The 12,666-nt window shown below is 42.0% G+C and overlaps 1 protein-coding gene across 4 annotated transcripts; it reads left to right on the plus strand.

Annotated features, from left to right (window-relative positions):
* The first annotated feature begins 425 nt into the window (after window positions 1-425).
* On the plus strand, window positions 426-8,388 carry LOC121888335 (protein Wiz-like). 4 transcript variants are annotated; one of them, XM_042399812.1, is made up of 9 exons: window positions 426-448; window positions 1,055-1,127; window positions 1,443-1,928; window positions 2,021-2,785; window positions 2,955-3,305; window positions 5,392-5,606; window positions 5,783-5,969; window positions 6,065-6,224; window positions 6,875-8,388. In XM_042399812.1, exons 2-9 carry the CDS (start codon window positions 1,115-1,117, stop codon window positions 7,029-7,031), a joined length of 2,334 nt encoding a protein of 777 aa, XP_042255746.1. In that variant the 5' UTR covers window positions 426-448; window positions 1,055-1,114; the 3' UTR covers window positions 7,032-8,388. The 4 variants fall into 4 exon arrangements, with proteins under 4 accessions (XP_042255746.1, XP_042255739.1, XP_042255727.1 ...); XM_042399805.1 differs by having other exon boundaries at window positions 432-506; XM_042399793.1 differs by having other exon boundaries at window positions 438-506; window positions 1,101-1,127.
* Window positions 8,389-12,666: the final 4,278 nt, after the last annotated feature.

Raw genomic sequence — 12,666 nt, forward strand, 5'->3', positions numbered from 1 at the left:
GGCGGTCATGCGCCTGAAAGCTATTTACCAACCGCGAATAAAACCAGAAGAAGAAGAAGAAGAAGAAGAAGAAGAAGAAGAAGAAGAAGAAGAAGAAGAAGAAGAAGAAGAAGAAGAAGAAGAACAAGAACAAGAGGGCAAACTCTCGCGAGATTGGGGTTAAGTTAAGGTAAAGGATAGTGTTCAAATCTCGCGTGAGTTTCCGAAATCATCCCAATTTTTTTTCCAGGATGGCAAAGTCAAGACCCGCCCTACTCTGCCTCTGATTGGCTAGTACTCGTTGCTTTCGTTGGTTGGGTTGGTTAGGTTTAGGAATGAGGAGTGAGATTGGTTAAGGTTAGGGTAAGAATATCAGGGTAATCCAATCAGAGGCAGAGTAGGGCGGGTCATGACTTCGCCATCCTGGGAAAAAAATTATCGCCAACCGGTATGTTGCCTGCTACTTCCGGTAAGCTTGTCAGCGTGTGTGAAACTGATGTACTGGGGCTGTCTGTCAAGGCTTTTCGGTAAATTAACATTTATTTATAAGTGGTAATTGTAATTTGGTTTCCAATCGAGGGCGCAGGATGTGTAGCTAGTTGAGCTATTCCGCTAAAATAAAAAATTATTAGGGCTACACTGCAGCTAACGTTAGCATGCTTCCATAGCAAAACAAAGGCTGCAACAGAAAGTGAGCTTTTAAATCTTCAGTCACTTCCAATTTTATATGGTAGTCTGTTGAGTTTTGCTCTTAGAGATACTTTGTTAAAATGCGAGCCGTAAAATTAGAAATAGTAATTAAGTTTCTCTAACAGTGGATAACGTTATTCTCAACATGCTGCTTTTTGTCGCGAGGTTACAATCGTGTCACGTTATTTTAAGTTTGCCTGTCTGCAACAGGTTTAGTTTTTTATTAACTTTAGAAGCTAAAACAACAACAACAAAAATCCATGCTGATCTGTAAATTGTTGTGAATATTAGTAACAGTGTCCCCACTCAGCTTTGGACCAGATTGATATCAGTCACTTTAAAAAAATGTTATTATTATATCATCCTCTGTCACTCGGGCACAAAGGGTCTGGGGAAAGTCAACCTTCTCATCCCTCAAAATTAACCCACAGCATTATCAGCAGCCATGGATTCACAAGGTAAGAGAGACGCTTATGAGTTACCGGTAATTACACATAGTTTCTGATAATTATGCATTTATACTGACTTCAGGTATCAGAATTGGTAATCTAGAGAGAAAAAGTCAGATTAGTGCATCCACAGTGACTAATGTTCATTGCTACTTATATTGTTATTGATCTTGACATAAGTAGTGGTTGTCAAGTCTGGAAGTAAATGGCAAGATCTTATATGTAAAATGAGTGAGTGTTAGCTCTTTTTCTTGACTAGAGACATTGACTTAAGTTCTCCTGCTCCATTTGTGATGACAAACTCCCTCCTGAACTGCCCCACAGCGACCCCAATGCCAGTTATATGTGAAGTCTGCGGAACATACTTTGAGACACGACGAGGGCTCTCCAGCCACGCCCGGCTCCATCTACGGCAGCTTGGTGTGACCTTGTCAGAAAGCAGCGGAGCTCCCATAGAGCTTCTATACCAGCTTATCCAGGAGAGAGACGGCTCCTTGCCCAACTTCAAAGCAGAGTCCTCTGCACCCTTGACACCTACCAAAACAACATCCCAGCAGGAGTCCAGGACTCCCTCAGTACCAGAAGACAAGAGCCCCTCCTACAAAGCAGGGAGTAGAGTCATGACTACCCCACAAAAGATGGATCATCAGGGATCTCCAGCCAGATCAAAAGAGTCCACAGCCTCTCACCTCCCCTCATCTCCTCCTGCTCTTAAGCTGGCTGAAGGCAGCAGCTCATCCTCCTTAGAGCACCAAACCACAACCAAGCCACTGTGGGCGCCACTGGAAACTGACGCCCCTATTACTTTAGGTATGACACTCTTATTTGTATGTACAAGACTTGACAGAATAGTTTCCTTCTGATGTGAGGCCTTTTACTCATAACTTTCTTTATTCTTGCAGCTTCAGACAACAATGATGAGGTCCATGTTTGCCAGCTTTGCGGCTGCTGGTACGAGACACGCAAAGGCCTGTCCAGTCATGCTCGGTCCCATCTGCGGCAGATTGGAATCCCTGACAGTGAGATCAAGGGCAGCCCTATTGATGTTCTTTACCAGATCATGGAGGAGGAGGACCTCAAGCCTATCAGCACAGAGCAACAGGAGTCGCTCTCTTCAAACAGCCCCTCTACGCCCTCCTCCAAACGGTCCTCTGATCAGTCTTCTCCACCTGCGTCTCCTCCCAGCAAACGACCTAAATCCTCAGAGGAGTCCACCTGTATTCTTTGCGGGGAGGAGTTTGAAAACCGAAAAGGCCTGGCCTCCCACGCACGCTCTCACCTGCGTCAGATTGGGGTGGTGGACCTGCTGGGGAAAGGCTCTGCGATCGACACTGTCCAGGAGCTGGTCAGCAGTGGCATGTTAGAAGCCATGCACCCCCCCAAAACGAACAGTTCCATCAGTTCATCTCCAGCTCCAGGTCAACCCTGCTCCCCATTTCCCTCCACGTCCCTCTCCCCGAGCCCTGTAAAGTCTCCTCACACTCCAGTTAACCGGGCCCCAAAGGCTAAGAAAGGCTTTCGGCTAGCAGTAGACCCTCTTCATAGAAAGCCCAAGCCTGAACCTGTGGAGGTCGAGGTGTCTACACCGAAGGAATCTAGCAACAGCAGCAGCTCTCCCACTCAGAAGTTGCCCTCTGCAGTTGTTTCTTCAAAGTCTCTCAGTGCAGGTAAAGCAGGGTGCCATTCATCTAAATTAAGTTGTTGGAAAAGGCTAGTTGTTTAGTTACCTTACTGTTATTTTTTTCCATTTATTCATTCATTTGTTTTTATATGTACTCAAAAGTTTGGATGTATCCTCTAAATTTCACCTCCACCATGTGTCACCGTCTTCCACAGATGTACAATCCCCACCAACAGTCCTTTGCGATTTCTGTGGCCAGTTGTTTGAGACCCGCAAAGCCCTGTCATGCCATGCCCGCGCCCATCTGCGCCAGCTTGGCCTCACCTGGTCGATCAAGACTTCGCCGATTGACGTCCTCAAAGAGGTCATGATGCATGGGGAAGAGGGCAGGAAAGAGTCTGCACCAAGTGGGGCTTCGGGCAAAGCCACGTGGACCCCTCAAGGCTCCAAAAGGTCCCTGGACAGCCTCCATTCAGGGGAGCTAACCTCCAACACCAGCACCTCACCTCTCGATTATTCAATGAAAGAGAAATCCTCGTCTGGCAAGAGGGGGGCCTCACACACAGGTAAGACAGTGACATTGCTGTAAAGCATTAATTAGGCTATTTGTGTCAGTTTCAAAAGACTGGTGCATGTTGCATTTTGAGCAAGCAAGCGTTTGACTTTTTCCTTAACTGGAAAACAAATCCTTCTAGCCGTTACTTAGATTACTTAAATCTAGAGGCAGATTCAGTTGTAGTTTTGCTGGATGTTAGATAAGATGAAATCACCAACCACTAACTGAGGTGGAAATAGATAAATAGATACAGTGCTGCTTGAAAGTTTGTGAACTCTTTAGAATTTCCTCAATTTCTGCATAAATATGACCTAAAACATGATCAAATTTTCATGCCATTCCTAAAACTAGATAAAAAGGCATCAATTAAACAAATGAGAATCTTACACTTGCTCATTTATTTATTGAGGAAAATGATCTAATGTTACACATTTGTGTGTGGCAAAAGTTTGTGAACCTCTAGGATTATCAATTCATTTTAAAGGGAAAATTAGAGTTGGGTGTTTCAGTCAATGGGATGACAATCAAGTATGAGTCTGGGAGGCCCTGCCTCATTTAAAGAAGAGAAATCTGGGTCTTCACTATGAAAGTATGAGCTTCATAACACAGGTTTGTGGAAGTTTATCATGGCTCAAACAAAGGAGATTTCTGAGGACCTTAGAAGAAGAGTTGTTGATGCTCACAAGGCTGGAAAGGGTTACAAAACCTTTTTCTAAAGAGTTTGGACTCCACTAGACGACTGTCAGGCAGATTGTGTACAAATGGAAGACATTGAACACCATTGTTACCCCCCCAGGAGTGGTTGAACAACAAAAATCACACCAAGAGCAGGCATGTAATAGTCTAGGTGGTCACAAGGGACCCCAGGGTAAAGTCTAGGAAACTAAAGGCCTCTCTTGCTGTGGCTAATGTCAATGTTCATGAGTCCACCATCAGGAGAACATTGAGCATCAATGGTGTGCATGGCAGAGTTGCAAGGAGAAAGCCACTTCTCTCCAAAAAGAACATTGCTGCTTGTCAACGGTTTGCTCAAGACCACGTGGATAAGCCAGAAAGCTATTGGAAAAATGTTCTGTGGACGGATGAGACCAAAATTCAACTTTCTGGGTTGAATGAGAAAAGCAAACGGAAATGCAGAAATGCATTCCAGCATAAGACCCTTATCCCATCTGTGAAACATGGTGGTGGCAATATCATGGTTTGGGTCTGCTTTGCTGCCTCTGGTCCAGGACGGCTTGAATCATGGTTTGAACTATGAATTTTGAGTTTTAGCAGCAAATTCTACAGGAAAATGTCAAGATATCCATCTGTGAACTAAAGTGCAACAGAAAGTGGGTCATGCAGTAAGACAACAACCCTAAAAGTTGTTCCACCAAAGAATGGTTAGAGCAGAAGAAAGGTAATGTTTTGGAATGGCCGAGTCAAAGTCCTGACCTTAATCCTATAGAAATGCTGTGGAAGGACCTGAAGCATGTAGTTCATGCAGGAAACCCACTAATGTCCCTGAGTTGATACTGTTCTGTAAGGAGGAATGGGCTAAAATTCCTCCAAGCTGATGTGCAGGGCTGATAAGCAGTTATTTCTGCGAAAGGGCGTCACACCAGTTACTGAGGGCAAGGATTCACATCCTTTTGCCTCACACAGATATGTAAGATTGGATCAATTTTCCTTAATAAATAAATTAATAAGCCTAATCATTTGTTTAATTGGGTTCTCTTTATCTAGTTTTAGGACTTGTGTAAAAATCTGATCATATTTTAAGTCATATTTATGCAGAAGTAGAAAAAATCCTAAAGGGTTCACAAACTTTCAAGCAGAACTGTAGATTGATTGATTGATTTTATTGATTCCCAAAGGGATGATAGTCACCACATGCCAACATATATGACGAGGAAAAACAAAGACAATCAAAGCCAGGATAAAACAGCTAAAACAGTCTGAAAGACAGCAGTGTTGGTGGTGGATTAGGCGTGTCCAGCGGATGGTAATATACCACATGTCATTTGGAACTCACTGAACTGATCATATGTCTAATCTGTTATTGTTCATGTATATACCAGTATTTGTTTAAACATTTCTCACCTTCTTTTTGTCAGACGCATCCTGTGAGCTTTGTGGGTTTGACTTTGAGAACCGCAAGGCTCTGGCCAGTCACGCACGGGCCCACCTCCGACAGCTGGGTGTGGTCGAATGGAAGGCAGATGGGGCGAGTTCGCCGATTGAGCTCCTCAGTGAGATGATCCGCAGGGACCCAGTCAAGGTTGCCGCAATAACCCGACGCTATCGCATGGGAGACCTGTACATCAAAAAGGTAGGCTGTGCTCTGTTGGCGAGACTGACTTCTAGTAAACCAGTCTTGTGTTTGTGCCCTCCTTTTTTACATTCAGCTCTTAAAAATACTTCCTATTCCGATTTAGGTACACATGAACCATTTATTAAGTAAAGTAAATCCAAATCCATTTTACATTCATTTTCTTTCTGTCCCAGAGACATGCTGCGTCGCCCTCTCTGTCTACAGACTCTGAATCTGTGCCTGGCAGCAGTCTGAAACCTTCAGGGCACCATCCAGAGCACAAGGGGGGCAGAGAGGACACTGCTGGCTCATCCAGACAATCACAAGACCATAAACGGACCATGGCAGCTCATGGCAACCCTGGTGTGCGCTCCCCAAAGGGTGAGAGACGAAGAAACAGAAAGATAGCTGGATACAGATGGATAAATGTAGCTCTTTCTTCAGGTTACCATAATACCTCTCCTCTGTGCTTTCAGGGGTCTATCTGACCAAACATGCAGTGCCTAAAGGGGAAGAAAATCAGGACACCAATTCCCAGCAACCACCACGGTCCGGCAGCATCCCTGCTCTGCTGCCCAAGCCCCCGCTGACCCCTCTGGTTAAACTGGTGGGAAAAATGTACTCCCTCAAGTGCAGGTTAGTCTATGTTTTATGACTGTTTGTGTGTTTTTATAATAACCACTGGAGGTATTTCTCTTCTGCCACAAGGTCCATCTTCCATGCACATGTCTTCTTTTCTGATCACGCCCTTTTACACATTTCTTGAAACATCAAGGCTTATTTATTCTTTCATTGTAATCTTAAAATGCGGAAATCATGAAGAGAGAAGCTGCACATTCATAAATTTAATACCAGAAGTATCAGAGTTTTGAGTGTGCAGCTATTTATGCCTCCGCAGCAGAGACAGCTGTGGCCAGAGGCATTATGTTTTTGGATTGTCCGTCCATCCGTCCCATTCTCGTGAACACGATATCTCAAGAACACCTTGAGGGAATTTCTTCAAATTTGGCACAAACGTCCACGTGGACTCAAGGATGAACTGATTAGATTTTGGTTTCTTCATGTTTTTCTTGTAAACCAGCCCTTCACCAACACAAGTGTATAGTATCATAGTGCCAAAGTACCAAAGAAAAAGAATCCCGTTGCACATGTAATCATGAAATTCCTTTTTCCAATTGACACGTCCTCAAGAATAGAACCAGATAACTTGTTGGTAGTTTTTACCTCCCTTAATGCAGTTCAGATCACACTCCTCTCTCTGTCTCTCTCTCTGTTGTTCTGTTAAGGTTCTGTGAAGAAGTGTTTCATGGACCTCTGTCTGTTCAAGAGCAGTGGATCACACACCTGCAGAAACACATCCTGTCACTGGGCTACAAAGGCAAAGCCTCTCCTCCTGCTGCACCAGTGGCAGCTCCTGCTCTCGTCCATCCAGTCGCTGTCTAGCCCACAAATCCTTTCTGTAATTCTTGCAAAATCATGTCAGAGTCAAGAAGAAGTATCAGCTTTCTGTCTGTTTTGAGGTGACAAATTGTCAGAAAAGCGTGAACTTGATGTTCATTTCATGTCCTGGAGAGGGCGAACATGAGCCATGTGAGGGAAAGAGTAGTGTGAGGCCCTCTCAGGTAAAAGCCACTATATTGATCTCAACACTGATGAACGGTTGTTGTGGAAAAACATCCTTCATTATAATGATCAGTGCTTTCCCCTTCACGCTCATACAGTACATTCCTTCCATTTGTACAGATGTTACATGTGTTTGAATGTGATTCAATGTTTGTCATTAACAAATGACATTTTCCTGCACTGATAGAATGGACAAAATGAATTTCGTTTTATTTTTGTCCTGCTGAGTAGTACAGTCGGCATTTCACTGTGACATGTTTCCTTTCAGGCCAAGTCTTATTTTATAAATTATATTTTAAGAGTTTTACTTTAAATTTGGAAGAATTACACACAGTTTGTATCCAATATAGGGCATCTTTTGTAGAAAAAAGTTACAGTTTTGTAATGTAATCGCAAATTCAAAGCTTCAAACACAGTGACTGTGTTTCTGTTATTAGAATATTCTTCAGATGTGACTGCTATCATGTACTGTTTTTTATATGTGGCCTTTTTACATTTCTTTTTTAACACTTATGTAAATTAAAGCTTGTCTTATATATAAACCTATATGAAATGTTTTTTTTAATATAATTTATCATTTTTTATAATTTTCTCTAGCATGGGAACTCTGACTGGTCATGCTGCTACGCAGCCCCATACGCAGCAAGCTGCGATGCACTGTGTGTTCTGACACCCGTCGATCATAGCCAGCATTAACTTTTTCAGCAATTTGTGCCACAGTAGCTCTTCTGTGGGATTGGACCAGATGGGCTAGCCTTCGCTCCCCACGCACATCAGTGAGCCTTGGGTGCCCGTGACCCTGTCACAGGTTCACTGGTTGTCCTTCCCTGGACCACTTTTGGTAGGTACTGACCATTGCATACCAGGAAGACCCCACAAGACCTGCCATTTTGGAGATGATGACCCAGTCATCTAGCCATCACAATTTGGCCCTTGTGAAAATCTCTGATTCTTACGCTTGCCCATTTTTGATGCTTCCAACACATCAACTTTTAAGAACTGCTTGTTCACTTGTTGCCTAATATATTCCACCACTTCACTTGACAGGTGTCATTTTAACAAGATAATCAGTGTTACTCATTTCACCTGTCAGTGGTTTTAATGCTGTGGCTCTGAGATGTGGTTTCTTCTTGTCCATTATTCCATTTTCACTTCTCATATAAAAACCTCGTCTTTGTTATGTCTCAGGCTCATTAAACATTTGAAGCTTTCACACCAGCAAGCAGGATGCAATTACTTCTTTTGGAAGAACGTGGGGGCAACACTGTGAAATGACTGTCAGGGATTTGCATTGTATCCGTTGGAGGTATTCACAAAATCTGTTACATGCAGATATTCATTTTCCAATGGTGCCAGTAATCTTTAAAAAATCACTTGTTTACACATTCTTAGAAACTTAAAGAGTTATTGCTTCCTCCTTCACATATTGTGAATACAACACCTCCCCATTGTGTAAATAATCTCAGAGTGATAGATTAGATTTCAGTGACTCAGAGCATTGTCTTAAAAATGTGGAAATCATGGATGGGAGCTGCACATTCATAAATTTGATACAAGAAATTGGCAGCAAAGTTAAGCGTTCAGCTTCTCTTTTATGCATTTCATGTTGTTCCTGTAAACCAGCACAAGAGTGTGTTTCTGTTCTCTTCCATTTTCTAGACATGTTGTAAAGTGTGTATTTATGTCAGTGGGTGTCTGACTTAAGAGCTGCCATCCCTTGTGTCCATAATGTTCATAGTGTGACTTATGATGTGATTTTCTCTACTTTCCAGAGCTGGAGCCATCACTGCGTTGACAGGGAGCCATTAGTCTTTATTGCTCTGAATTGGACTGAGAATCACTTAGCCTTAGGGAAAGGGGAAAGGTTTAAATTGGTCATCTGTGCACCCACCCATAAAGGATAAACTGACTTATCGTGTGCCTGCAAAAGGTCCAGACTCGAGAAATGGTGTTCTCAGATTCTTTCAATGTGATTTTCAGATTTAACATCCTTGCAATCACAATCGCACTATAGTGATGTAGAGAAAACACATCTCACAGGAGAGGCAGTGCAGTAGCAGAGAGGGTCATCTATTAAGGGTTTCCATCCTGTTTCTAATCTGTCTCACCATAGAGTGTATATGGTCTCTACTCTCCTCTGTCACTGTCTCCACTAGATATTCACCAATGCTCCCTAGAGACTCATTCTTTGCAATTTACTACCGGAGGCAGGATGGAAGCGCTTCTGTCTGCCTTCAGTCACTGATGGATAAATCTGATGTCTGCTCCTCTGCTGGTATGCCAACCCAAAGGCATTTACAGAGTGATCGAGAGATCTAACCTGACAGGATCTGACCAGGCTCATAGCATTCAACACCTGATGGTTCCAACACGGACACAATGGACTCCAAGCAACTCTTTCAAAGCTCTCATTGAAGTTAGAGCCCAAATTAGGACCGCATCTGTCTTCCAGGGCTGTGGGAACATCTGGCATAATAATTTTGGGTTTCTGACTGTGGTTCATGGGTTTCAAAACCGACGCGGATTTGCTGTATTATGGCTCCAGTTTGCAAGGAAGCTGGACAGTCTGCAGCAATTCTTCAATCTTTTTCTTGGAACTCTACACAAAACTGCAGGCTAATACTATTTATGTCCCCATTAATGATGATTTAATTAAGGTTACTTTCATGATTTCAAGGGAACTGATCAGTTAATGGATTTTAATTTTCAGTGGATCTTCTCCGTGGTTTAGATATTACCTTTAAGTTTACCAATTCACCTTAAAATGGCCTTATTTTTTCAATTAAGCAGGAAATATGGCTTTAATCTTTTTTGGTATATACAAAAATTCTGCAGTTCTATGCAGATTTTGTTGTATGATAAGCCAAAATGTCAAAATGTGGAAAAGGTCTATCTGATGGATTTGGGAGCAAAAAAAATAAGAAGAGTGCTCTGCCGCATGGTCCAAGACAGAAAAGGTTTAGGAACTATTGTTTTGGCTCATTTTTTTGGTTTTCACTACCTGTATGTTTATTTTATTTTTTAATCTCAAAGCTCTGATCAACCCCGTTTTCAGCAGCATCAAGCAGCTCTTCTCAGAGATCTACTGGACTGACTTTACACTACTTGCATGATATGCTGATTGCATCCTTTTTATGACCAGAAAAGAACAGAAGGAGAGAGCAGAGGAGATGAGGAGCGCAACAGAGATATGAGACACCAGTTGACCTACTGGAGAGATGAAGAAGACGAGGGTATCAGATAAGACACAGAGTTAATACAGCTTGTCACAGTTCAAACGGAGCCCCTGTCACACAATAAAAACAGAATGACACCAGGGTTGGTCAATTTTCAAAACTGAACAAAACATTGGCAACATACAATCTAGCAAATGACTGCTGCATCAACATCAAGTCTCTTTTCTTTTTATTTTTTCTTAAAATGCTGAAAATAAAAATAATTACCAAGTTGAATGAGAACTCAGATTGCACTCATTTTGTTTATTTGCACCTGACTGAAAGTGTCTCATATTCAGTTTATTCTGAAATAACTTGAAAATTGTGCAATTATTGAGTAATATTCTTGGCTTGGCTAAGTCCAGGTTTGGCTCGGCACATGAGATTTGTTGACAGTAAGAAAAATCACAAGCCATTTCCTTAATATATATTAATCTTATAAAAATCTAAATAAAAAAAAAGAGAGTATATAAAATGTACAGGAATACAGCCCAGCAACATACAACACCAGTCAAATCATATAAGATAGTTTTTATTGTCCCAGAGGGAAATTTGCCTTGGACACACAATGCTGCTGCTGTACAGTACCAAGTAATTCAACATTACTACACATCATACATATACTTCAGAACACTTTTTAGCCTCTAAGACAATGCAAACACTCATGAGAATAAATACAATCTCTGCATGAACCAGAGTTCTATAATTATAATAAGTTACCACTCATGGTATACAGCTGTCAAGAACAGATGAGTCCATCACCACCATTCAAAACAAGTGTAATCCTGCACTCTGACCACAGCGTGCCACGGTCCGCTTTGATCAGAATTTACCTACTTAAATGAAAGATGGCTGCAGTGTGTTTGCACAGTAACCAGATGGTTTGTGGTCCTCACACCAGCTGCAAGTCTTCTGTTATCTGGAAACACATGATAAGTCTTGGCTATTCGAATACATCCAGTCATCAAGTGTACTGACAGCAGTTTATCCAATCTGATGTAATGTCTTTTTTTTCTTTAAGTTCTTCCCTTGAAAGAAAGGTAGAGGTAGTTTATTTCTGTTGCTTTGTTATTTGTGAGGAAGAAAGGGAGGGGATAAAGAGGGAACAAGGGAGGGGATAAAGAGGGAACATGGCTTTCTCTCCCTCCTCCAGTTTGTCTATGACTCAGTGTCTGGAATTAGTCTCCTGCATCTCCAGTATGATTTATAGTACATTTTCGGGGCTTGGCACAGGATGGAGTTTTGTCACACAACTTGTGGCTTCGCAGTCATTCCTCAGAGAGGACAGATTCCCCAAGACTGTGTAACACTGGAGGCGTATCTTTACTTTTCCGTTTCTGTTATCTTGTTTTTAGTTTTGTTGTTTAATATTTCTCTTTCTAAATAACTGCACTATGTCTCAAGGATATTGTTATTAATGAAACAAATAAGTGCCTCCTTGCATTTTTGCACCAGGAGTAAAGCCGTTAGTCCCTCTGACTCAGCATTTTACCGCGCTGTCATTTTCAGGCAGTGAGGTCATGATTAGGTCATCAACGTGATCTTGTTTGTTGCTCGTTTGTAGCATTCAGACTGAACTGACACTTTACACGAGACATGAGCGCTGAGCCTTTCCCAGAGGGCTGTGCTGCTGGTGTCATCATGCCAATGTTCCTGAGACTGCTCAAATGACCTTACATAACTCGTAGGTAACTACAGATCCTGGATTAGTCAAACAGAATCTGAAACCTATTTGCCACAAACAACTAATCACTAAGATGGTCTTTATTCCACTAATTTTCTGTGGAACAATTACATGACTTACTGCCAAGATGCTTTTTGGAATCCTAGCCCAGACTCATATTTGTGTGTCACAACTCAGTTATACAGGCAGTTAACAAGCAAAAGCTGCACAATGCTGGAGAGCAAAACAAGAGGCCAGCTCACCAACTGATTTAACAGATGCAGGAAAGACCAGATGTATGAAAGACAGGCTGCAACTCTTCCTCTGACCCACAGCACTGCATCTGCAAACATGACATATGTTGAGCATTACTATTTTCATACCTCATAGATAACACTGTTGATCCTTTTCGTTTAAGAAAGGAAATATTTTCTGTGTCTTTTGTCATTACATTATTATGTCCATAAATGCTTTGTTTTTGTCATAATGTCAGATGGAGTGTGTCTATTCCAAAAGTCACAAATTAGATGCAGAGCTTGTTTTCAGGGCTGGTATTAATTTTATAGAGACTGGTGTG

This window comes from Thunnus maccoyii, chromosome 2, assembly GCF_910596095.1.
Source record: "Thunnus maccoyii chromosome 2, fThuMac1.1, whole genome shotgun sequence".
Classification (NCBI taxonomy): Eukaryota; Metazoa; Chordata; class Actinopteri; order Scombriformes; family Scombridae; genus Thunnus; species Thunnus maccoyii.

Bases quoted from the DNA above. Each gene is read 5' to 3' on its own strand.
- LOC121888335 (XM_042399793.1), top strand. From the start codon at position 476: ATGTACTGGGGCTGTCTGTCAAGGCTTTTCG. The intron at 3,306-5,391 runs GTAAGACAGTGA...TCTTTTTGTCAG, and splicing joins GAGGGGGGCCTCACACACAG to ACGCATCCTGTGAGCTTTGT. The intron at 5,607-5,782 runs GTAGGCTGTGCT...TTTCTGTCCCAG, and splicing joins GAGACCTGTACATCAAAAAG to AGACATGCTGCGTCGCCCTC.